Raw genomic sequence first — 24,617 nt, 5'->3', positions numbered from 1 at the left:
GATGTGCTTTTTATTCTTAAGCAAATTGAGGTTGGGGTGGTACTCAGGTTTGGGTTTTCTTCACAGGATGCTTTTGAGAAGGTGCCACCTCTAAAAGTAGCACAGGACCCTTCCTCATCCAGCCTGTGGTTTAAGGTGTTTTCCTCCATTGGAATGCTGTCATCTTTCTAGACGGTAAATGGTGAGTTTGAGGGGCTGCAAGGGATGTGTCAAGCGAAGGGAATAAAGTAGGCTGTGTGGGACAGTGGGGAGATGGAATGGGATGGAGTGACCTGAGGGCAGGTTGTGAATAAGGTTGGTGCAGCTGTCACCACCTTTTCCTTTTTACTGTCTTGTTTTGGTCCATCCTTTTTGTGTGTTGAACTACAGAATGAGATACATATGGTATTTTGTTGTTCTGATTATCTCCTCTTTGCCCTCATGATTTGGAACTCACTACTCTGAGGCTCTCTTAAATCTCTAATTTTCTAACTAAGCAGAAAGCTATTACTTAAATGCCATGTGGCCTGAGATACTGTTTCCCCTCCTCCTGGATTCAGTGAGAAGCCAAGCAAAGACTTTCCTGCGTTTCATAGCTGTTTAAGCTGTTTGAAGGTAAACTCATTTAACTGCACACTGAATTTCTGACTGGGAGCTCCGGTTCAGGCTGTAAAGGAAGAATGACTGATGAATTTTTCTTAAAAGCTGAACAAACACTGTCTCAGGTAGGACCTGCACTTAAGTCTGGGACAGTATTCAGGGAGCTCATCCTTAATTTGTGTTCCAGTAGCATGTGAAAGGTACTGCTGTCAGTTTTCCCTGTGAAATCCTTTAAGGGGAATGAATATTACAGAAACCCTAGTGTATCTAGGTGGTTTGTTTTGGGTTATGTTTTGTTTTGAGGGGTTATTTTTGTGTGCTCTGCTCATTTTCTCCAAGTAAAATGTGCTTCCATAGGTTTTTATGTCAACCTTTACACTCTAGGCCTGTTTCTGCCAGGATCATGTTGTTCTGAAGCAATTCTGTTGATTTTTCAAAGCTGATTATTAAAGGGGGAGGTAGAAAAACAATTAACTTAAGCTGGGAACAGAAATAAGGAGACTTTTTTGTAGTCCTTTTATGTCCTGGATCCATGGGATGCAGAGCTATGCATGGTGATTTCAGAGGGAATTCTGGTATGGTAGGTAGGGGTATAGAACAAAACAGTGAAATGACAAGTTCTGCTGACCTGCATGCTTACAGGCCAAAAGGCATCTAAGTGCTCCATGATTAAAAAAAAATAAGATTGCTCCACAGAAACAAACTACAAAGCATTGGGAATCAATCCCTGCCATAGAATTGCCTGGGTCATGCAGGCAAAGTTGAGGATTTCTTCAAGAGGTTGCTGAATACGTGTTCTCATTTGACAATACTCTGCAACTTGATGGCCTTAGGTGAGATGGGAAACATTAGCTGTGGGGATAAAGATGTCCTTTACCTGTGCTTTCTTGTCTTCCCTTACTGTGAGCAGCAACCAACAGAGTTAGCCTCTTGCTTTTCCCAGAGAGAAATGCAAGGCTTAGAGCTGGTTCCAGCCTTAGCAAGGAGGGAGACATAGCTTTGCAAAACTGCACCTTGTATTAACCCTGTGCTGGGATCACGATGGAGGCCACCACTGGTAATGCCAAGCTACGCTCCTGAGGTCAGTGAAAGGTAACCTGCTGGATAAAAAGCAGCTTTTTCTGGTGAAGAATGGTGTGTAACAGTCATCACATGGGGTGAGAAAAAGATCCAGCAGATCTCAGTACAGCACTTGCCCATGTATGTTTCACACTTTGTACAAAAATGAAAGGCTGATGATGGTTCGTAGATCTGCAGTCAAGCTGTAAGTATCCACGGCAGCTTTGCGGTCCCTTGAAAAGCTTTAGGCAGCTGGCATGCAAAATTCCAGCAACTTCCATCTGAGCAATAAATAAGAGAAATACTAAATTAGTGCACCATCACAGACACGTCCCCAAGGGATGTAGCGATTGAGGCCATACGGAAGAGGGAGCTCAGTGTTTCAGCACACCCCACACAGGAAGCCAGCAGATGGCCCAGCACTGTAATGAAGATTAACCACAGCATTAAGTTCAGTTGGTTAGTTCAGAGATTGGACAAAGCCATGAATAGCTCATTCCCATATGGTTTTATGAATGAGTGATTGTGGGAAGGCTGTGAGTATGGCCATGCAAGGGAAGGCATTGTGATGTTCTAAGAGATGCTTCTTAGAGGGATGTTTTGAGCTGAAGGGAAATCCCTGGTGCTAAACAGGTTTTGAAGATCCCTGTGAAAATGGACATGTGCAAATAAGGGGAGAACCATGGCTGATGGTCAGCAAAATAAGTGAGAAGTGGAGCAAGGTTGTGGTTAATGCTGTTTTGGGGTTGAGATTATTTTCCTTCCAGCAGTGCTTCTGGAGAAGGTTCTGATACTGCCAAGTGACACCGAATGGCACTTGTCCTCACCAGGCTCCCGCCTAGTAAGTGCTGGCTGCTCTGCTCAGAAGGGGCTGGTGGTGGGGTCTGCCTCAACAGCACCTAACACAGGTTAGCATTTAAAAAACCAGGCAACAGCCATATCTCATGCGAGTTGCCCCACGTTGCTGTGGAGATACCTGCCCCTGCATTGTTACAATGCTTCAAGCAAGCAGATGGAAATTCAAAAGACAGTCCTTTGTGCACTTAAATGTAAATGATTTGTGTTTAAAAAGCACACAGGCAGTGTGTAGCAAGTTCTAAGGAGAGGTAGAAGGTGCTCTGTTGTCTTTCTACACACGGCAAACAGTCCTTGGGCAATCAGCACCCACAGAAAGCCTGGCTTGCCTTTGGAAGCAAGTGGCAGAGGTGGATAGTGCTTTTTCTGCATCACAACCTGAAATTTCTTTTGATGCAAGGTAAGGAAAATATATTGAATAGCTCATACGGAAATACTCCTGCTGCTGCCTTAAATTTTGTCAAGGCTTTCCTCATTGTCTTCCATAATACTCCATCACAGTGTGGGTGTTGTTTCACTCTTGCTAGCACTGGAAAACTGAAATTCAAATGTTCAACCTTTAGATTTGGAAAATGAGTTAAAGCATCTTTTAAATTAGTTGCAGCAAAGCAGCAACATGTTTCAGCTTCACCTCAGGGCACTGAATGCAGGATATTCTTTAGAAACAGGCAGATTCGTGTTCTCCCTTCTTATTGACAGCACTACAGTCCACAGTAACTGCCCTGCGTTAATGAGAAGTCTTTATTACTGTCTTCAGAGAAATAATCTCCTAAGTGAAATTCCAATTGTAATGGTCTATGTGGTAGTTGTGATAGTAAGGAATATATTTGGCCCTTGTATTGTCACCTCGTCAGAGAATGTGAAAACATTGTTGACAGGATCTTGCCCTTGGGAAGGTGAGGGGGAGGCAGAATGTGGTGCAATGGCTTTTCTTTGTGGGTGAGTTAAAGCATGTGTGAGTCCAATTTCCTTATTGCTGTACGAAGTGGTTTTCTTGAGATTAAAATCTGTGTTTCCCTGTGCAGGCTCTGGTCCCATGAAGGCATCTTTACATGTACAAGGCCGCTGCTTCCTTCCTTCTGGCCCGGTGAAATACAGGTGATGAGATGGCATTTAATTGGAACAGGGTGGGTGGTGTTTGTAGCAGGGTGGGAGGCTTATGGTAGAAGCTGAGGTAGGTTCAGCTTGTTTTTGATAAAGTGTGAGAAAGACGAATTGGCAGCAATGACAAAGGAAGTGTTACGGGTATGAGAATGGAGGCAAAAAACCCTCTCAGGAGAAGGGTGGACGCAAGGCTCTGTTCATATTGCCTGGAGTTTGGTTATCCGGTTTTGGTCAGTCTACGGTGATCCATCCTTCGGGGAGCAGAGGCCTGCTGCCCCGGGCCGAGGGGAGAGCTCCTCCCCGGAGCAGGGCCGGGCTCAGGCCGCTGCAGTCACGGCACCGCCGGGCTCCGGGACCCGAGCGGCGGCAGGTGGGCGCGGGTTGGGTCAAGTCGGGTCGGCGTGGCTGGTGTAAGAGGGTCGCAGAGGCAGAACCAGCCGCCCCTCCCCGCAGCGGGCGAGGGCGGACCGAGGCGGGCCGCGGCCCTGCTTCCCAGCCGGGGCGGGGCCCGGGCGGCGATGGCGGAGGCGGAGCGGGCGTCGCTTGTGCCGCCGCTGGCTGAAAGTTCCCGGGACGGGGACGTTGCGGAGCTGGCCCCCGCCATGGAGCGGCGGGACGAGCTTGGAGAGGGGGCTGCGGCGGCGTTGGAGGAAGAGGAGGCGTCGCCTGCCTCGCCGCCTGCCTCGCCGCCGTTCTTCCTCCTCTACCCCGGCCATGGAGGCGCCGCCGCGCCGCCCGGTGTGTGGAGACCCCCGGCGCCCCGCGGCGGGGACCCCCTGCCCGTGCTGGTGCTGAGCTATCCGGGGCCGGCCGGAGCCCGTGAGTAGCTGCGGGGCTCCGGCTCCTCCCCGGGCGGTGGGAGCTTCCCTCGAGGCGGGGTGGTGCCGGGAGGTGCCGCGGCAAGGCTGAGGGCCGCCGGGCGAGGGGGGTGCTCCGGCGGCGATTGGTGCATCGAGCGGTGCCCGTGAGGTTTTGAAGTCGCCCTGCCTTTGGCTTGGGGTGTAGTTATGTGGTGGGCAACACCCGCTGGGGCATCCGCCCGGTGCTGGCATCGAGGGCAAACCGAAGGCGAGGGCGTTTATGCTGGGTACTTGGCGAGGCTGAAGTATGTTGCTGCCTGTGGACCGGGATGGATGGGTGGCAAAGAGTTTTCTGCTTTGTAAAATTGCTTGTAATGTTCTTGTGGTGTATTTGGGTAAGCTGGAGTACTGTGAAGTAGGTGTTGTGTTTTAAAACCAAACAAAACCTATGTGTATTGGTGCATATAGAAGAGGTCTCCCCCTTTCAATCCATTCATCTTTAAAGGAGTGGATAGCTGCAGCTTCTGGGCTTGGGCCAGGGTGCGGGTGACCCACCTCTTTGCCTTTGCTGTGTCTCCTCCTGCCTATATCCCAGGTGAGGGTTCACTCACATATTAGCTGATTATTTGGGGAGGGTGTCTTTCCCTCTCTCTCGCCCTCTTCCTCACTCTTCATCCCCCCCCACCCCAACAGACCCGTGAAGGAAAAGTCCATTTCTGTCATGCCAGCAGCAGATGAAATGACCCAGCTTTGCTTTGAGCTATGTGAAGGGCTGTCTCTGATGGCAAACTTTTGTCCACAGTCCAAAACTCCCTCCCAATGAGTTACTTAAACTGAGAGCGTCCTGTCAAAACCTCCATTATTACTTCTCTCTCTCCAATCAGGAAATCTTTACCGAGTGTAGTCCTGTGATGTGCGTGCAAAGTACTGAGCTATTTCTGATAGATAATAAGCTTTTAAGAAAAATATGTAACCTTAGCCATTATGCTTTTGCTGTTCAAACTTTGTTGTAAGAAGGTTTCTGTGTAGATGTGGCAAAACTGAGGCATTGAGATGAGCAGCATTGGTTCACAAGGAGTTAGTGTAAAACCTCACTTGTTGAGCAACGCTTTATCACTTGTGTGAGCCTTGTTCAGTGGCTGTTCATGTAGGCTTTGTGGAAGACCCTCATAAAATAAATGTACAAGTTTCTTTGTTCTTTGCTGACTCTGAGGTAATAGATGTCTGTGCAATATCCTATGTCAAAGCCTCCTCAGGAGGCATCAGTGATTGATGTGGTGATAGCAGTGCCTGAAGGGAGCATGGATCATGATCCGCTTGCATGGTGTCCTGGAATCTGTTTCTCCCGGGGGAGACTCTGTAAGTAATTTTTTTCATCATGTCTTGCTTTTTCTGTTGTGTTTTTTTTTTCCCACTTCTCATGTCTGTAAGAGCATTTATCATTGAGTAGCAGGAGCAATGGATTCTGCTGCTGTCTTGCACATTCAGTTACTGCCTTGGGTTGACCTTAAAGCAGCGGGTTGAACTTCACTCAGGAGCAGACAGTATGTTGTGTGCTTAAATGCTGACGCTAATCCTGGCTACCTGTAGAGTAATGTGTCCTTACAGGTATTACCCCTTCTTGTATCTCCTATAAATGACATTCTGTGCAGTGGTGTTACTCGTGATCTGGGTTATGAAGACTGTCATGTCTGTGCTCTGCTTCTCCATTTTCCACGGTAGTGTCTGAAGTGACTTTTCATGTCTGCTTCCCTTGATTCTTCAGTGCTGGAATTACTTTTAGAGTTCAGATGAACCAAGGAGTGTAAAGAAGGCTGTTTTTGCAGCTTGCGTCTGTATTAAAAAATCCCAGTGATACACTTTATGAATACTAGTTCCCCTCTATGTATCTGTGAAATGAAAGAAGCAATGCAAGTGAAGGGTGTTTCCTGCTGCATCACAGGTTCCTCCCTTCAGCACCCGAAGGCTGTTATTTCCATGATTAGTAATAAAAATAATTACTCTTTATTGGCATTTATGTGTTATAGTGGAGGTAGAGACCAATACACCGAAAAGTCAATACTTCAGAATGTTTTGGAGGTTTATTTAGTCTTGGGGTTTTTCCTGTTATGACCCAATGGTTAAATTGTTGTCTCTCAAGAGGTCTTAAGACAGGGTACTTTAAGCTGCTTTTTAGATACAGGTGTTTCCAGACAGACAGAAGGAACAAGAAGATTTACTTAAACATGCTGAGCTGCAGGAACTACTGTGAAAGCAACTTGATTATGCTGTCTTTACAAACAAAACTGAACAAAAAAAAAAAACCCCTGCCAAAATAATTCCTTGCTCCCAATGAAAGCCTACCAGATACCAAGTAGAGTTTTCCTTCCTCTTTTTTAATGGTATCCTCAATTAGGGGATTTACTTTAATCCTTAAGTAATATGTTTGCATTTCACAGTAGGGAGGCAAAAAACAGTTTGTCACTTATTCTAGAAATTAAGGGATTGTGTCACTGCTTTTCAGGCTGTTAAACTTTCTTTTGCCCACTTACGTTTTTAGCACGCGGGGTTCAAAGTGCTGCTGTTATTTGAGGTAATATATGAATCTGTGCTGACAGAAGAGTCAGAAATGGGCTTTGCACTGTAGATGCTTTGTTACTCATTTTAGATTATATTCCACCTAAGAGATTGCCTGGAGAGAGGCTATTGGAAGAGCATATGATTTGTGGAGTTGCAGCTCTGTTGTTTCTTGAAGCAGGCGCAGCCCTGATGCTGTTTGTAGTCGTCACAACCGGTAAAGCCATTGCCGGACAGCACATTGATGTGGAGTCGAACCTGAAGTGAAAGAGAGAGCAAAAGTTATGTTCATAGGTTTGCTAGAAGGAGGTTTTCGTGTGCCAGGCAAGAGCATAGGCAGAAAATAGGAACATCAGAATTGTTTCCCTTAGAAATTGGGAGCTGCCTTACTGGACCAGGCTGCCAGGCTTCTGGGTCTGATAGAGCAGCCACAAACAGGTTACAGGCATTAGGAGAACTTGGAGGAATCTGCTCATGATTCATATTTGTCATAGGCTGCAATATAAAGACTTGTATTTCTTCATAGTCTGAAGTAATAGTCTCATCTGCCAGCACTGGCACTTTGCTGTATGGCTGCTTTGCTGTACACAGTGATGGGGAAAGTTTTATTGTAATGACTGAAGCTCAGCTTGCTGGCAATGGAGGTAAAAGTACACCCAAAGGTGCCCCTTGGAGCCCAAAAGGCTGTTTGGGAATTTGGGTTTTATTGCTTAGATGATTCTAAGTTATTCAGCTTTTGAAACTAAAAATACTTCACAGTACAGCTGAGCTTTCAAATCCTGGTGGCTGATGGAGTGCTATGCTCTCAGGTGGTTAGTCTTAAAATTACAACACAGTCAATCTCTAATTCTTTAATCATGAAAACATTTTTGCAAAAACTGCCTTGTTTTGTCATCTAGCCAAAGCCTCCGTCTGCTTTTGCCAAAGTGTGGCTAATGTGAGGGTTTTGTAAGACCAGCCAAAGCTGTCTGACTTGTTTGAGAAAGTGGTTCTTTGTGAATAACTCCTCTTCATATATACCTGCACTTGGTTTTCTTTCATCTGTGGACCACCCCTTGAATCCTGATGGAGTTTTATCAGTAGGCCTTGAATTGCACAGTAGTTTTATCAAAGAAATTATGAAAATACAAATGTTTGATACCTTTCTCTTTTTTTCATCAGTGTTTCTAAGTATATCCATGCTACATTAATTTTTTTTTCTTATAGGACTAAAAGGTACGGTTTTAGAGAGGTGAAGTAGCTCTGTTTTAAGGTAGCAATTGTTAAGTGGTATGTTGTGTCCAAACCTTTGTTTTAAGCAAAACAAATCAAACTAATAAGCTGAAATTATTCGAAGTTGGAAAATTATTTTCCAAGGACTTTAAGTATCCTTGTGGAGTATTTGCAGCAGGAACATGGTGTAGAAGAGCCTGAAAATAGAACTGAGGTGGACAGTGCAGACTGGCTTCGTTTATTTCTTCATGTTAAGAAGTAAATTGTATAAAAGAAATCCAGTGGAAGTTGAACAGTTACTTATTTCTTTTTAACAGAGCTCTGCTGTGATGCTGTGATTCAGCTTGCCAGTGCTGAGTTCAGTTGAGAACCTGTGTTGTGAAACGGGAACTGCTGGGTCACACCTAACACTGTTTGCTTTTCTAATTGGTCCAAACCAAAAAAGAATTAAACTGTCTGAGGATTAGGTATGTTGGACAACACCTTACACAACAGCTTATGGTACTATGTTGATTCTAAGGGGTTTATCTTGATCGTTTGCTGCTTGCTTAGACTCTTTGAAAAGGTTAGCAGGAGGGACCAGCTGTTCTCCTGTAGCTGTTTGTATATGGTGATTTCCACTGGGTTAAGAGCAGTGAAACTACAGGTTGTCGTTAATGACAGGATATATAAATATCACAGGAGTTAAAATGCTGTCAGCACAGTTTATAAGCCCCATTCTGTCTCAGGGAGGAGGAACAATAGTAGCTGTTGTCGTTCATGAAATAACTCTCCTTTGCATCACTGTAATAACACGCTGCATGGCTCTTTGTTTGCTTTAGTCTGAGGGGGGGGAAAGAGTTGCTGAGTCAAAATGTTATGCACTGAGCAGAAGGCTTTCACTAAAAGCAACTTCTTCCTCTTGCCTGTTAGAAATGACAGCTCTTAACCCTTTTTGCCAGTGTTAGGAGGTTATTATGTAGTGGGTGCGTTTCTTCAAAAATCTGTATGCGCTGGTATGCTGAACTCTGTCAAATAATCAGGTTTTGCATGGCACATCCTTAAGCAATAGATGTACATCTTTGTATTTCTTCAGGGAAGAGAAAGTACAGAGAATAAGGTCCAATGCATTAATCATTCATGTGTTCCTATAAATATACTGTTCTGGTGAACAGTCAGCCTTGTCCAAATTTGGCTGGGAGGACTAGGCGTCCATTTCAGGTAGATGTGCCGTATCTGCTCTCCATAGGTATACTGGAGCCACCCAGGAATCAAGATAAACTAATTTATTGTTGCCTGATATCACAGTTGAGGTGGGTGGTGACACTGTGTCCTGTGCCTTGGTTAAACAGTGACCTCCAAAATAAGGAGGGTGTCTGTGACCTGGGACCTCTTGTCGCTGAGAGGTGGCTTGGGGAAATGGAGGAGATGGAGCTGGCTGGGAAGGGACAGAGCAGCACAGTGCTGTCACCTATTTTTGAGTCATTGAAAGCCTGCTTGTTTGCCTGCTGAGGGGCAGTACTCCTTCATCAGCCTCACCTGAGCTGTACCAATTTTCAGATGAGGTTTTGAAGCACTAATATTCAGCCATGAACCTTATAGATGTTTGTGGTATTCACCCTCATTGTTCTTCCATGTGAATGTGCCTTCCTAAAAAAGCTTAATCCTTGATCACTGAAGTGCTTGGAGCCAGGTCTTTTTTTCCCCTTCATTGTTTCCCTGAAAGAATAAATCCATCTGAACATTGTTTTGTGTGTGGGAAATCTTAGCTCAAAGGTACCCTTTGGGAAGGTAGCACAACGACTAAAACACAAACTGTGACTTGCACATCTACTGTGAAAACAAAGGTGGTACTTTAATTCCTGTAGTGGCATCCAGGCATGCGAAAGGAATACAAATGTGGCTTTGTATTCCTCACGCTGGCAGCCTGTGCCTCTTTTGTAGTATGGAGGTGACGGTTGAGAAACCTGCATAGTGCCTTATGCTTGCTCCCAAATGGACTAGCACACCCCGATGAGAAGGTGCTATGCATGAAGAGAGCCTAATTGCTGTCCCTGCATCAGCATCCTGGGAATCGCTTGCCCTCTGCTCGGAGCAGCTGATCACATGAGCCTGATTTTTCAGTTGAGTTCATTAGTCAGCCATTTTGGTCACCACCCTGCTCACTGCGCACAGCCAATCCTGTCGGCACTCCGGCTTTGCTGAGAGAAAGAGACCAGCAGTGTGATTCTGGCAAACCTGGATATCCATCTCTGCATTCTTCCTTTGTTTTTGCTTGGGTAATCAGCAGAGGAAGCCATTCTTTTTCCTTGTTCTGCCTTTTTTTTTTTTAATATAATTTTTTTTTTTTTTTTTTGCCTTGTTTTTTCCCACCTCCTGGCTTTGATGCAGCAGCAAGGTCTCCTGTGGTTGCTTAGGATCAATAGCCTCTAGCACAGCTGAAGACAACAACAGTTGGTGGCAAGAAGGGAGGAAGAGAGGACCCTGAAGGAGCAGCGTTTTTACCTTGCTTTATATATGAAAAGGCCAGAGCAGCCTGTGCGACCCTGAGCACATCTGTCCTTTAACGGCAAGGTATTTCTCATTTTCTTCTTCGGAAAGCTTTTCAGTCGTGATTTTTGCCCCTGTTCCCGTTGTTGTTGTACCAGCTGAGTCATCATGTCTGCTCTGACGCCTCAAAGCGACATGCCAACCCCCACCACAGACAAGATCACTCAGGCTGCCATGGAGACCATCTATCTTTGCAAATTCCGAGTGTCGATGGATGGAGAATGGCTCTGCTTGCGCGAGCTGGATGACATCTCGCTAACACCTGACCCAGAGCCTACCCATGAAGGTACGGTCCAGTTCCCTGCCTCGGGATCCCTTCACCCATCGCATTCTTATAGACGAAGTGGGAGGGGTGTCTCCAGGATGAGATGCTCTTGTCCTGCCTGGAGAGCCTTGGACACCATTTGACAAGTTAGAAAGCCACATTGGTGCTTTAGACTGCCCTTAGAATTTGCTGTGTCTTTCACAATCCCCCCCCCCCCCCCCCCCCCCCGAGAGAGATTCATGCTTAACTGTTAGTATTTTTTAAGATGTATCTGGAAAGATCAGCTTTGTAAGTCTCAGGAAGGAACATAACTGTGATGTGTGCTTAGTGATATATTTAATCACAATTTTACTCTTAAAACAGGGCTTATAGCTTTATTAGCTGCCAGCTGATACAAATGGAGCACATTGGCAAAACACAGCCCTGTGTCTGCATATGGTCGGTGGGTAGTTTTTGGAAAGCCCCAAGTGATTACGCAGTTCGGCCCATAGTCAGGTGATGATACCATCACACACATCTGCTCGCTCGCTTCTGTTGAGCGTGCTGCTGTTTATACTGGCTTGGAAGCCTGAAAAGTGTAACATATCTTGCTTTCTTCTTATAAAGGGATGTAGTAATTCAACTGTCTTATTCTTCTATGGGGTGCAGACCATTTCAGACCTTGCTTGGTCTCACTCATCTGGTTTTGGACTTAAGTGTTTTGGGTTTTTGAACAGTACATTCTAGTATAGGTGGAATGATTTTTATATATTCTCTCTACCTCTTTCATAAATAGTATCTACTCTCTTGACTTGTCATGTTGTAGTCAGTAAATGGCCTTCCAAGCAGCCTAGGGCTCTTCTCTTAGTATAGCCTGGAAAACCTTGCAGTCACACTATGAGTCAGTCCTGCAGATCCTTATTTTTTGTATGCATCTCTTTCCTCTCTGTTTGCCTTCTTGCTCTGAGCAAATTCATGGGGAAAGTAGGCTTGGCTGAATCCAGTGTCTGGAATGTTTTCTGGGTTGCCTTACTGAAATACACTGAATATTCAGTGTATTGAATATATCTGTACACTTCAGTGTATAGATTTCCCCCTGGCTTGCCTAGGTAAGCAATTCTGACACTAATACTAGACTGACCATTCCCCAACTAGAAAAATAATTGGGTTTAAAGCTTTAATTACAGTCACTCTCTTGCAAGTACCATAAAGGGTTAGAAATCAGCAAAGGGTTAATATTTGCTTATTTCATTGCCATTATATTAAATTCTATATCAGAAAATGAATAAAGAGAGCTGTATCATAATGACCTTTACAGAGATGCTTACATTCATAAATTAAGGTTGCTTGTTGAAAGGCTGTGAGACTGGTTATTTTGGGGAAGTGAGGGGTGATTGAACCCAAGTCGTGTTTTTAACAGAGGTAGAAGGTCAGAAAGTAGCGTGCACAGTAGAAAAGCTGACACAGCTTTATCCCTAGTGTTTGAACTGGTGCTACTGCATCAGCACTGCCGCTGTGTCCTCACTGTGTGTGCAGGACAGGCATCCAGTGCTTGTCTGAGAGAAAAAGCAGGACAACTAAGAACTGAGGCTGGTGTGTCTTGTAATATCTCCATAAAACTGAAGTAAAAAGGTGAGGATTGTGAAGAAGGAGGGGAAAAAAGTTCTAGACTTCTGTCAAAAAACATAACAAAAGGTTGCGTTTTTTTCCCCTTACAAATCAAGACATGTAAAAATAGTATATTGCAGCAGCAAATCCAACAATTTGTTATCATCAGTGTTTGAAGTCTCCTGTTGCTGTCCTTCAGCTCTTGCTGCTTCCTGACAGTTTTTTGCCTCTGGCCTCTCTTCACTCTGTCATCTGCTATGCCCCAGCCCGCAAGCAGCCATCCTGCCTTCCACCTCCTTGTGCACCAATCATGTGGTCCTTGTTTTGCATGGTAGGTGTCTGCACCTATCCTTGCATCCCAGAACTGTCTGCTCATAGCGTCATAGTGAGAAGAGGAAGAGCACGGATGTGGGCAGTGGGGAAGTAAGAAGAGAAGACAAAGGGTCAGAAACACAACAGCAGGCAGGATGGGGAAGGTTAAAAATGCCATGGGAAAATAAGATGGTAGTCTTGAAGAGTTTGATGGCTGTACACTTCTGCTGGGCTGCTCTTCTGTAGGGTCCTGTGAATGACTCAGTTGTTATATGGGGGATGAGTGGTCCCAAGTGTCTCCTCTCGTGGGTCCCTGGCTTTTTCAGCTGAGCTATCTTACAGGCCTTGCACCTTCAAGCTTTTCTTCATACCATTGGCTGTGGTGTGAGTTTCCACTTTGCTGTTTTTAAAGATGTTTTTGTTTCCTTGAACCTATACCAAAGGTAAGGCAGAAAAGTAAAATATCTGAGAAAATGGAATTGTGATAAGCAAGGAGCTTCAGTACTTTCTTCTTTCTCTTTCCAGTGGAAGTAGTTTGTTAATAGTGGTTAGTTTTATTGTATTTCCTTTTTGGTTATTTATTTAAAGCAGATCACTTGGAAATGACAGTTTAAACATCCAGAAAGAGGCTAAATAAGCAATTCTAATCTGCTCTGGCTTGATATTTCTATCCAGATATATCATATTTTAATTCCAGTGAGAGAGAGGCATCAGAATAGTTTTAATCTTAGAATTGGGGTGCCAGGGAAGCTAGAGGCTGGGACAGGGAGAGAGTTAGTAATGTTCAGTGCATAGTGGTAAGCACAGTCTTACTGACTGGTGTTTAAAAACAATAGGCATCCTCCTGTGGTCATGATGTTTCTAGTAAGCCCAAGCCCAATTCCACTACTTTTTAAGCCAAAGGCAGTATACTTTGGGAAATAGATTCAGAGCTGAGTTGGAACAGTGTAAATCTGGAGTAACTCCGTTCCTGACACAGAGTTGGTTGTTTCTGAGTGTAACTCTGAGCAAACAAGTTTTAGTCAAGTTAGGAGAAGCATGTACCATTAGTAGAGCTTCTGAGTTTCTGGCTGCTTGTATGTATTCAATATAGCATCTAACATGGATGCTCAATTTAACAATAAAAGCTTGTTATTGTTGCACAGTTTGCTTTTCCAGCTGTTTGGAACAATTCTGTGTGTATGAAAAGATGATGATTTTGCTACATACTGTAAATCTGCTTGGTTTAGAGAAATAATTTCATTTTTTTAAGCAGTGGTTCATTAGGTAATCAGAACTTCACTGTGCTCTGCAGGCAGCACAAAATGAAATGTGACAGGAGTGGCTATTGACCTCTTGTTTGTGTTCAAGATGTAATGATCATTGAGGCATCTTTAGGGACCAAGGTGTGAAAAACATCTTGATTGTTTTTCTGTTGCATGTTCAAGAATGAATGTGTGTATGGGATTGGACCCTAATCTCAACTTTGGGAGAAGCTATGAAATGCAAAAAAGGCCTTACACAGTTTTACTGAATGTTAAATTTCTACTTGGAATAATCACGAGGAGCTTCACATCAGAGCAGTGGAAGTTTTAATCCTCATGGGATCAGCTTGTAATTGAGAACAGAAGGAATACACATGATAACACTATGATCTGAATTGCAGCTGCCAGGAATTACAGAATTCCCATTTTGTATTTTTTTAAAAATCCTGTGCCATTTGCACTGAAAAGGAAAAATTTTCTTTTCTATATTACAATTTTTGGTAGCTAAGGTCAGTTTGGTGTTTTTTCTGCTTTTTTGACCATGACTTCAAAAGTTTTGGTTTCAGACACATGCTTGTGTAAAATGCCCTGAGTAGAAGTTGTACAGCTCTTCCAGAAAAGCAAATACTCTTTTCAGTGCTCAGATACCCATTAAACTGTTGCACTGTTTACTAAATCAGCCTTTGGATTCTACCTTTTTTGTCTTTGTGCTTTTCCCATCACAGAAGTACTCTTAAAATACATATGGTGGCAGAAACCCCTGAACGGGTCAAAAGGAGCTGGGGGCTAGATTTAATAGAACAAATACGAAGTGAATAATATGCAGGATAAATGAAATGCAATGTGTTCATGGTCATAAATCTTTCGAATAGCAGTTAGGTCCTGTAACTCTGACAGCACGTACAGGAAAGTAATATGATAAAGTTGATCATCTCCCCAGGGATGGAGATGTCCTCCTTACTGTATTTGCACTGAATCCCATCATGATCTGGGCAGAAAAGGAGGCGTCCAGGAGAAGATGGACACTTGACCCTGAACCAAGGGGGATGGAAGGTTCAGTTTCTGAAAGCTCCTAAGGATAATAAGTGCAATGTGCCAGCCCTCCAGCTGATCTGAAGCAATTTAGAGAAAAAGAGACTGAGTGCCTAATTAAGGTTTATATTTTACATTTTAGACTTTTGTTAATATTTTAAATGCTGTAATTGAGAAATTACATTCATGAGCTTTTTTCTTTGCTCTTTTAAGCTTGTTTAGTCCAAATTAAGTCAGATCTGGGGAATGTGGAGCAGATTTATTTCCCTCAGAAATAATGAATCAAAAGTATTGCAGAGAAACCTCTTGGGTGTCAACAAAGATGGGAAGTGAAAGATGGGGAGGAAAGGGAGAGGGGGGAAGGATTTTGTTTTTTCTTTTCCTTGTGCGAACTATCAAGTGCCAAAATAAAATGAGAAGTTTCCCGGAACAGTTATTCAGGTTATTTCCCTCTGGAAAGAGGATAGTTGTGGAGAAACATTCCATGCACCTCCATGCAGTTGCAACACATGGAAATGCCTAATGGTACACATGTGGAGACAGGAACAAAGCTTAGGGTGGGATTGCACCATTAGTGTATGTGACGTACATTTGCTGTTTCCTTGTCCTATACATATAGTGGAGAGTGGGGTTGGAATTCCTGAGTTCTCTAGGATTTTTTTCTATCTGTTTATCCCCTCCCAGTTTGCAGATCTGTCACTGCTGTTTCTTTTGGCACAGCACAAGCCTGAACTTACATCAAGATGTGCATGGCACAAGAGAAATGGTCATGTCAGTCTGGTGCTGCCAAATGGTGACCTGGTGCTGCCAAATGAGGAGCAGTGTGCATTAAAACAGAAGTGATGACAGCGGCCTTTAAAAAAGAACAAACATAATCTCCTAACAATTTCACTCTAAAAATATTGCAGTCAGTTGTCACAATTTGTAATGAACGCACAAGCTGTAATGTGAGGTGGAGCAGTTCTGGGCAACTGGATGCTGGATAAGGATGCATTAACGGAGAGAACAAAGAAGATGGGTGCAGGACAGCAGTGAGGCGATCATGGCTGTGCTGATGTAGTCAGAGGCAATACATAAAATGAACTATTATCTGCAGGTATATATTACCTTGCTGATACTACAGCAAGGTCAGGAGCATTGGTGAAGGACAGCTATAGATGACAGAGGATAAGGGAAGCTGCCCAAGGCAGCAGCAGTATCAAAACCTGCATGTTCTCCATTTTGTTCTCCTGCCCTGCACACATAGCCAAAGTGTAGAGATGGGGTTTTTATGTAGCAGGTTTTTAAAAATGGTTTCTTTTTGTAAGCTACTTTCTAAGTTCTGAACAGATTGTTTCTGACTTTCTAGGCTGCAGGCTGGCTGGTCACCTCCTGGGTTTTTGGACTGCAAGGTGTTTGAACATGACACTGAAACTCTCTGCTGGTCCCTTGTCCTTGCTTGACACTTCATGATCCACGTGATTTTCAAAACTAATCTGCAAAATATCATTTCATACTTCTGATATTAACAGCACCTTCGAGCAGCCTGGTCTAGTGGAAGGTATCCCTGCCCATGGCAGGGGTTTGGAACTGAATGAGCTTTAAGGTCCCTTCCAACCCAAACAAGTGTGGATTCTATGATTTGTTCTTGACCACTTCAATTATTTCTTATTAAATGTATTATTTATAATTCCTAAGGCAACAAATACAAGTTAATGCAATTCAAATAAATATAATAATCTGACTATAAGTTTCTGTTTCATGATAGAAGTAGTAGTTGTCCATATAGTGACGGAGAATGTGCTAGCTGTAGGAAAAAGCCCCCATGTGAATCCAATTTGTCATGCATATTCAGTATTTCCTGGAAAGCTCTTCTAACTTTTCCCTGTGCTGTGGCCCCAAAAAGAACAGCAAGTGGTTAGAGCAGCAGACTACAAGTTAAAATCAGACAAATTATCCTATAATGAACCTTCTGAAGAGCACATGTATCAGCATTCCTTCCAGTAGCATCCTCCTCTGGAATACTTTTTCCTATGTAGGGCATAATGAGGCATAACTGACATTGAAACTACCTGGTTATACTGATGGCTGTTGTAAAATTTCACTTCCAGTTCCACTTGAAAGTGCCTTTGAGTGAACATGGGACTTGCAGCTGTCACTCCTGGTGCTCTGATTCAGGCACAGCAATGAGGCATGGTAGAGTGGTCTTCTTGTCTCTCCTTTCTGGATGAAAAAGAGTGCTTTGAATATTAGGGCTTAGATAAAAGAAAGATGTTGAGTAAAAAAGGCGGATTGTTAGAAAGCAACCCTTATTACTTGACATTTCTGTTTGCAGTTGGATTGGGTTCACTCAACCATCATCTGATTCCTGCATTTAGTGTTCAGTCCTAACTTGTCTGCACTTGTGCAGGTCTTATTTTAAACTTGTTGGTTGTTTTTCCTTCTTTCTTCAGACCTTATTTCAGTCATGGCAAATGGCTAGGTGGGAGCACCGGTGATTTTAACACTAGTGTGTTGGTAAAGTGCACTCCAGTTGTCTTTCCTGGTATTGGAGTTCAGCTGCTGGTATGTTCAGTATTTATCTTGACTGTTGTGGGCAAGCTCAAAAATCACCCCTTTCCTCATCAGTAAGCAGAACATGGGGACCCTGGTCTTGATGCAGTTTTATTTGTTTATAACCCTTCAACAGAGTTCATGTTTTCTGTAAGGTTAGTACAGAGCTAACAGATTTGAGTCAAGCCTTTCATAGCCACAGCAGCATGACTGATATTTGTCCATGGCTGGAGTACTTGCTGTATCAAGCTCAGCTTTTACTTCCCCAGGCTGGTGCTGGTTGTTTTTTAGGTTATTTTAGTTCTCAGCTTCTCCTTATGCATTTGTTAAGAACTTCTGTACTTAAAAAAAAAAACCCAAGCCAAATCCTGACCTATTTAATCTGTCTTTGGAGGAACTAGATTATCACATGATGCTTGGAAATTATAGTAAGGATGTATGGATTTATTGCTTTGTTCTGAATATATATGTAGCTATATAAGTAGTTTGGAGCATTCCATCCTCTTAGTTGTGCTAACAAGGTATTTACTAATAAAAGTAAAGAGGATGTGGACAAAAAATGGATGGCCTGGAAGCTGTGTGTGTTGGGAACTCAGCTTTTGTATGTAGCATGTTTTCTCAGCACTGTGTGGTAGTATTGCAGCCCACTGCTTACCAGTGTTGCCTATGGACTTGGAACTTCTGCACAGCTGTGCTGGGGGCTGCCAAGAGGGATAGGAGCACATCAGGATGGGAGCTGGAGAGGTACAGTGGTAGGTTGGAATATTCATAAAGGTTTCTACTATCCAATTATTTTAGGCTAATAACTTCAATCTTAAATAATGAAGCACTCCTTCTGTTTAATAACAGCATGAAATAATTTTATGCTGGTACATTCTCCCAGGGTTTATTTTTAAAAGCTTTTATTTGCATGGGAAAGCGTATCCGCTGGCAATATCCCTACTCCTGTACGAGTTGTTCCAGATTGTAATGTAACTGTTAGCTATTGCGTATGTACGTGAGAAATACTACAGCAAAAATGAAGATATGAGCAAATTCAGAAAGATAAAGTTAGGATGGGGTGGTTTTGTTTGTTTCCTTTGACATTGGCTTTAAAAGACACTGTGGCTGCTATGCCAATTAAAATAATGGGTGGGATTTTCATGGCTAGTATGTTAGTGATCACAAGTACTCCAGTTGTTTCGGAAAGAGCTTCCTTGTACATTTATTCCAGTGGGATATTCAGTTCCTTAATACTAAACTTCCTGGGAGTCTAGTTGGAATGAGGTAGTCGTTTTATGAAGTTGTGGTCATCCTGTTTCTTAAACTTGGTATGCATCAGTTAGAGACTTGAGTATTTTTCCATAATAAACTAAAGTATTGAGTTTGTCTTAGATGTAGCATGACAGGGAGCATGGAAGCTATCAATTTGCAGGTCTTTGTGATTTATTGATTTATTTGTGTGTATGTGAAGGCTTTTTCCCTGCTGTTTGGTGGAAATTCCAGACAAGTAGAGAAAACTGCAGTGTGAAAGAAGAAATTAAATGCAAATGCCAGTTAGATGCATGAAGAAATGTATGAAAACATGAAACTAAGTGGTAATTAAATGTATGCTTTTGCCTCTAAATCTGTACAGATCTCATAGTGTCTTTATCCCAGTATGAATTCATGCAGTTTTTACAAGCATTTCTCACTGGAAAAAAGGGTTATTGCCTGTAGGGATATAATAGAAAATATTTGTGACTCTGGGTATTTTTCTGTAACCTTTACATGAATCACTTGCTAAGGGTTAATAAATAAATAAATAAATAAATATGCCTTAATTCTTTCCCCTGAAGTGGGTAGCAATTGTCCAGGCAGAGCCAGCCACAGTCCTGTGAGGGTCATTGCTGCCTTCTGTGAAACGTAGCCCAAATGCTGAGTGAGGTGGGGTAGGGGACTGCAGGGGCTGTGTATCCAAGTGATGGAAAAGCAAAACCTGTTCTACTGTGTGTAAGTCTCCTTTCTCGCTGTTGTTAACATTTGTCATAGTATATCGCAGGTTTTGGGTTTTTTGGAGATACGGAGCTGAGCAAAGAAAGGCTTCGGGGAGTAGAGAGCTTAAACAATTGGAGACTACATGGTGCGTGTAGGGAGGAGTTCGAAGTGACAATATCAAACTTTAGCTTGTTTATGTAATGTTGCTACATGCAACATTTTCTACAAATACTGAACTTCTCAATCACACTAACCATCTGTATTTTAAATCCTACCAAAAAAAAAGGAAAGAGGTGAAAGTTACTTGTGATGGAGGGAGATCAATTTATAGCATTCCAAGGTAAGAGTATGGTCCAGGGAAGAGCTGCACTAAGCTACAAGTCTCCTGAACCTTTAGAAAGCTGTAGCATCTTTGTAAGACCAAAAGCCATAAGCTGAAGGGAGATTTAGATTGGACATCAGCAAGGAGTTCTTTAGTGTGAGGGTACTGAGGCCCTGGCATGGGCTGCCCGGAGAAGCTGTGGCTGCCCCATCCCTGGCAGTGTTCAAGGCCAGATTGGACGGGGCTTGGGGTAACCTGGTCTGGTGGAACTGGATGAGCTTTAAGGTGCCTTCCAACCCAAACTATTACATCCTTTTATGAAGTGTAGCATATGGGGGAAGCTGGTGGTGGTGGGGAACATCACCAAGGATTTGTTCTTGCAATAGCAGGGAATTTCTCAGGTGAAACTCCTAGTGGTTCCTAGTAAGCAGAGGGAGGTTAACCCGAATGTGCTCACTGTCCGTGCCTGACAAACTGAGAAATCCCTGCTGAACCGAAAGCTGTCCTAGTGTGTAGAGTTTAGAGGGTTTTTTTCTTTAAATGCAGTGACTGTGGCTGCGCTGTTTGGGCACTGCTGGCTCTGACGGCAGGAAGAGCAGGCAATAGCTTTTCTGTGGGAGGGGGGAGGTCCCAGTACCTTGTGTACTTTGCTCAGGACTTTGGCGAGGTTGGGCAGTGGAAGGGACTTTCAACTGATTGCAAATGAGCGCTGGGGAGAGCGGGCATGTAAGTAGGGAGCTGAAAGTCCCGCGGGGTTCAGACCCTCCAGGGCCTCGTCTGGCTTCACTTTCTGGGTTGGAAAACAGGGAATTAGTGGGCATGCTGAAACAAGTTTCCCTTGTCCTGCCTGCTCCTCTGCCAGGACACCTTCTTCCTCCCCAGGCTTGTCAGCGTCTGCAGACTCCTGCCGTGGATATAGAGGTGTTTCCTGACCTAGGACTTACTAAATCATCATCAGGAAGACAGCACAAAACCTGGAACCCAAGTCCAGGCTCAGCTGGATTGTCTCAGCAGGAGTTTTCATTTGGCCTGACAGTCACAATAGACTTAAAGCTCTGTTCAAGCTTCTTTTACAATGTCCTCAGTATGTCCTTTTCCCAAAAGGTGGTTGCTTTTCATGTGTGGCGGTATTTACCTCTTGGGGGGTTATTTTGGGGCTGGGTAGGAGGAAATTGAAGCAAATGCTGACTTTGTACAAATATACCAACTTTAGTGCTTTGATTTCGCAAAAAAAAAAAAAAAAAGCTTTTCTTGCTTCTCTTCTTAGGATGTGCTTTACAAAAACATTGCTTGTCTTATATGCAGAAAGAAACAAAGCTATCAAAGCTTTACTGAAGCCTACCTTAATCTGACTCTCAAACCCCTTGCTGTATTGCTTTGTGCAGACTAAAACCCTTTTGACTTGCAAATCTCTTGCCACTATGAATTAAGTCTTGTATTATGCAAATCTCCTTTTCAGTTATCCTTTTTTTATACCTTGATTTTGAATCTTTCCTTTAGATCATGGCTTGCATGACATTTTCTTTCTTTTCCTTTCTTTTGGCTGTTTGCAAAGACTCTTGGGAGGATTTGACAGATGTGGTGGAGCAATTGCGTGATGATACTGAAGGTGCGTGCCACGCCAACGTCTTTCAGCTATTATTTCCACTAATGATTGGCTTTTGCCTTATGATTTTGAGCCTGAGTGCAACGTACAGTTTGCCAGTGCTGATGGCTGGAGCTTTCTGAACGTGCTTGTCTGGTTGAACCAGGTTCCCAGCCAGAACGTGCTGTACTAGTTGCACTCTGTGTGGATGGTTGGTTTCTGCTGTTAAGAGTATTAAACAAAATGCCTTTGATCACTCAAGTCTATGCATTGCTCTTGAAATTGTCTCAATTTACATTTACAATGGATATTGTGAAGGCTTTTCTTATTTTTATCAGCCCTTTCATGGGTTCCATGTGATCAGTTTTGGCTTCTAAATTCTTACTGATCTCTCTTGAAAATATGTGCATATAATATTGCTTAAAAATATGTTTCAAAAATGTTGGGGTATTGTGACTTCAAGTAGAGGTAGAAAAAGTGATTCAACAAGAGGCTAATTTACTTATATCAAATGCTTTCTAAGGCACTGATTTTTCTGATCCTTATATAAACACAACTTAAAAGGTTGCAGCAATATACGGAAGCTAAATTGTAAAAAGATATTTCAGAAATCACCCCAAAGCTTTAGATTTTCTGAAATATTTCTATTGATCAACTCCAGACTTTGCAACAGTGACTCTAAAACTTGGAATTGTGAATTTTGATTAAAACTTGTCAAGTACTCAGATTATTTTTTGATAGTGCTTCTTCTTTCATAAAAATGGTGAAAACCCCCCTATTTCATGAAATAGTTGAATCTCCAATTCAGCATTCACTCAAGTAAATTTGTAATCTGATGACAAAATAAAACTGTTCATGGCTAGAATGGAAGTGTTTGCAGTACAAAAGGCTAATACACCTTTGGGAGGCAAAAGACTTCTTTTGTGGCTGGGAAATTTTAAGTGCTCATCACTAGGAAGAACATAAATGAGTGTGTAGAAGGATGGTTAGGGTATTTATACAGGTCAAATGGTTTAAAATGGCAGTCTCAAATTAGAAGCTAAAGATAGGGTTGTTGGTGTCCAGAAGATTTATGAGCAGAAGTACTGTTAATCTCACACTGATAATCCTAAAGGAGTAAAGTCAGCTGGTGCATTTCTGCTCTTTTTGCCAATTTGTGCATGGAATGTTTTCAAAGGTGTTGTGGATTGCAGATCCCATGGTGTCACTCTTCTTACCAGTGTTTTACTCAGTTTGGTCTAATTCTCACTGGTAGGATGATAACCAAAAGCTGCGTTTGTTTCTTTATAGCACAGATAAGCAGTTTAAACATGAGACATGGAAAAGGCAAACAGTGAAATGGAGTGGGTTTATGTTATAGATTCAGGGTTATAAATAGAGGGTAAAGTATGAGCAACACCATGAAGGATACATCTATCTTAAAATACATAGTTGTGATTACTACTAGTGGTAACTGATAGTTAAGGAAGGTAATGCAGCTAGGTTTGGGGCTTACTTAAGAAAAAAGCAAAATCAACCATGACAAAGCAAAATTTGTTTGTATTTGGAAACTTGGATGGTTTAGATCTTTTTCAAGAGGGCATCGTCTGCACAAAAATTAGTTTTGATGCATTAACTGCATCTTTGGCTGGTCATATTCTGTGGATTGTGCCTTTCTTAACCGTTGTGCTTAGTTAAATGCCTGGGCTTCTGCCTGGTGGCTTGGTAAACACAGCAGGCTTCTCAACAGAGCCACGATACATGAAGATGTTCTTTCCTGGCGCAACAGCTAATTCTGAGCACCTCCAGCACAAGGCACCTCCAAGGAAGTCTTTATGGAGAAAAGAAAAAAAAAAAGGGCTGAGACTTTTTTTTCTCCCCCATAAGTCATTGTGCAGTTATTTTGTATTTATTTTGCTGGGGGGTGGGGGGGGTGGATGGATACATTTGAAATGTGTGTCTTGGCTGTTTGCACTTCTGTCTTTATTTTCCATGACCATTCTGTTTTTTTGAAACCCCTACATGCTGGTGTGTGCCTGAAACTGTCTTCCTTGGTGATTGGTCAGGAACTGGTAGATGCTTGATGTAGGCTGGGATTTCTCCCTCAAAAGTCAATAGTAAGGACATAATAGCAAGGACAGATGAAGCAGTGGTGAGGCACTGGCACAGGTTGTCCAGAGAAGCTGTGGCTGCCCCATCCCTGGCAGTGTTCAAGGCCAGGCTGGATGGGGCTTGGAGCAACCTGGTCTAGTGGAAGGTGTCCCTGCCTGTGGCAGGGCATTGGAACTGGATGAGCTTCAAGGTCCCTTCCAACCCAAACTGTTCTATGGTATGATTCTATGAAAATGCATCTTCTCTCAAGGAAATGAAATTTCATTTTGGTAAGATGTTAGTCCCACTGCTTTCCTCTTTATTAGCAGTCCCTCAGAGTAGACAGGTAGTATTTTGGATATAGAATCAAAAGATTTGTAGACTTAAACATACTTGTGTAGAAACAGACATGCTTCTGCTTTTCACTTGTGAATAGTCATGTCATTTTTATTTTTATCACCCTTTAAGGGAATGTTTGCATGACACACAGAACGTGCATCACCCCATCCTTGAGGTGGTACTTGAGGACTTGCATTGCTGAAAGGCAGATGAAGCGTTTGGACCGGAGGGGATGTCAGTAAATAGAAGAAGCTTAAAAAATAGATAATGATGTTGAACTCCAGTTTAAATGATGACCATCCTTAATTTATCTAGGGATTTGCTTTCCACATTTATTTGAAATTGTACATGTGTTCATGATTTCGTAGTCTGAGCAGCTGGAACTAATGTCTTTGCTGATGTGAATTGGCTTAACTGAAACTTGGTGCTCTGTAGATAGCAGGCTGGTTTGTTTCGAAAGCATGTCTTTGCCCGTTAACATATCTCAGTTAATCTGAAAACAGTATGAACAGCTTGCAGGATGTTATTTCTCTTTCATAGGCAGAAGCAGCCTTTCTAAATTTCAGATGGCTTTGTGTTCTTGATTGAGGATGGATTCAGTACATGGAACACCTTGCTCAAATACTAATTCACTGGCATTACTTTGAGGAGATTTGTTCACATCTGCAGTGTTTCATGA

The 24,617-nt window shown here is 42.9% G+C and overlaps 1 protein-coding gene across 7 annotated transcripts in view; it reads left to right on the top strand.

The window, feature by feature from the left end:
* Nucleotides 1-3,530: 3,530 nt before the first annotated feature.
* RUFY3 (RUN and FYVE domain containing 3) overlaps nt 3,531-24,617 on the top strand; it is a gene marked incomplete at its 5' end in the record, with an annotated part of 47,074 nt that continues 25,987 nt past the window's right edge. For 6 of the 7 annotated variants that reach the window (XR_013958892.1, XR_013958893.1, XR_013958894.1 and 3 more), the window contains one exon: nt 4,116-4,416. Coding sequence is in view for 3 of the 7 variants with exons in the window: in XM_080639137.1 (XP_080495263.1) it covers nt 4,116-4,416 (301 nt within the window). Of the gene's footprint in view, nt 3,592-4,115; nt 4,417-24,617 lie in introns of those variants that run through there. The other variant, XM_080639139.1, reaches the window with a different exon arrangement.

Source organism: Psittacula echo, assembly GCF_963264785.1.
Source record: "Psittacula echo genome assembly, chromosome: 1".
Lineage (NCBI taxonomy): Eukaryota > Metazoa > Chordata > Aves > Psittaciformes > Psittacidae > Psittacula > Psittacula echo.
The sequence above is the reverse complement of the archived record's forward strand: the minus strand, read 5'-3'. Positions and strand labels throughout refer to the sequence as shown.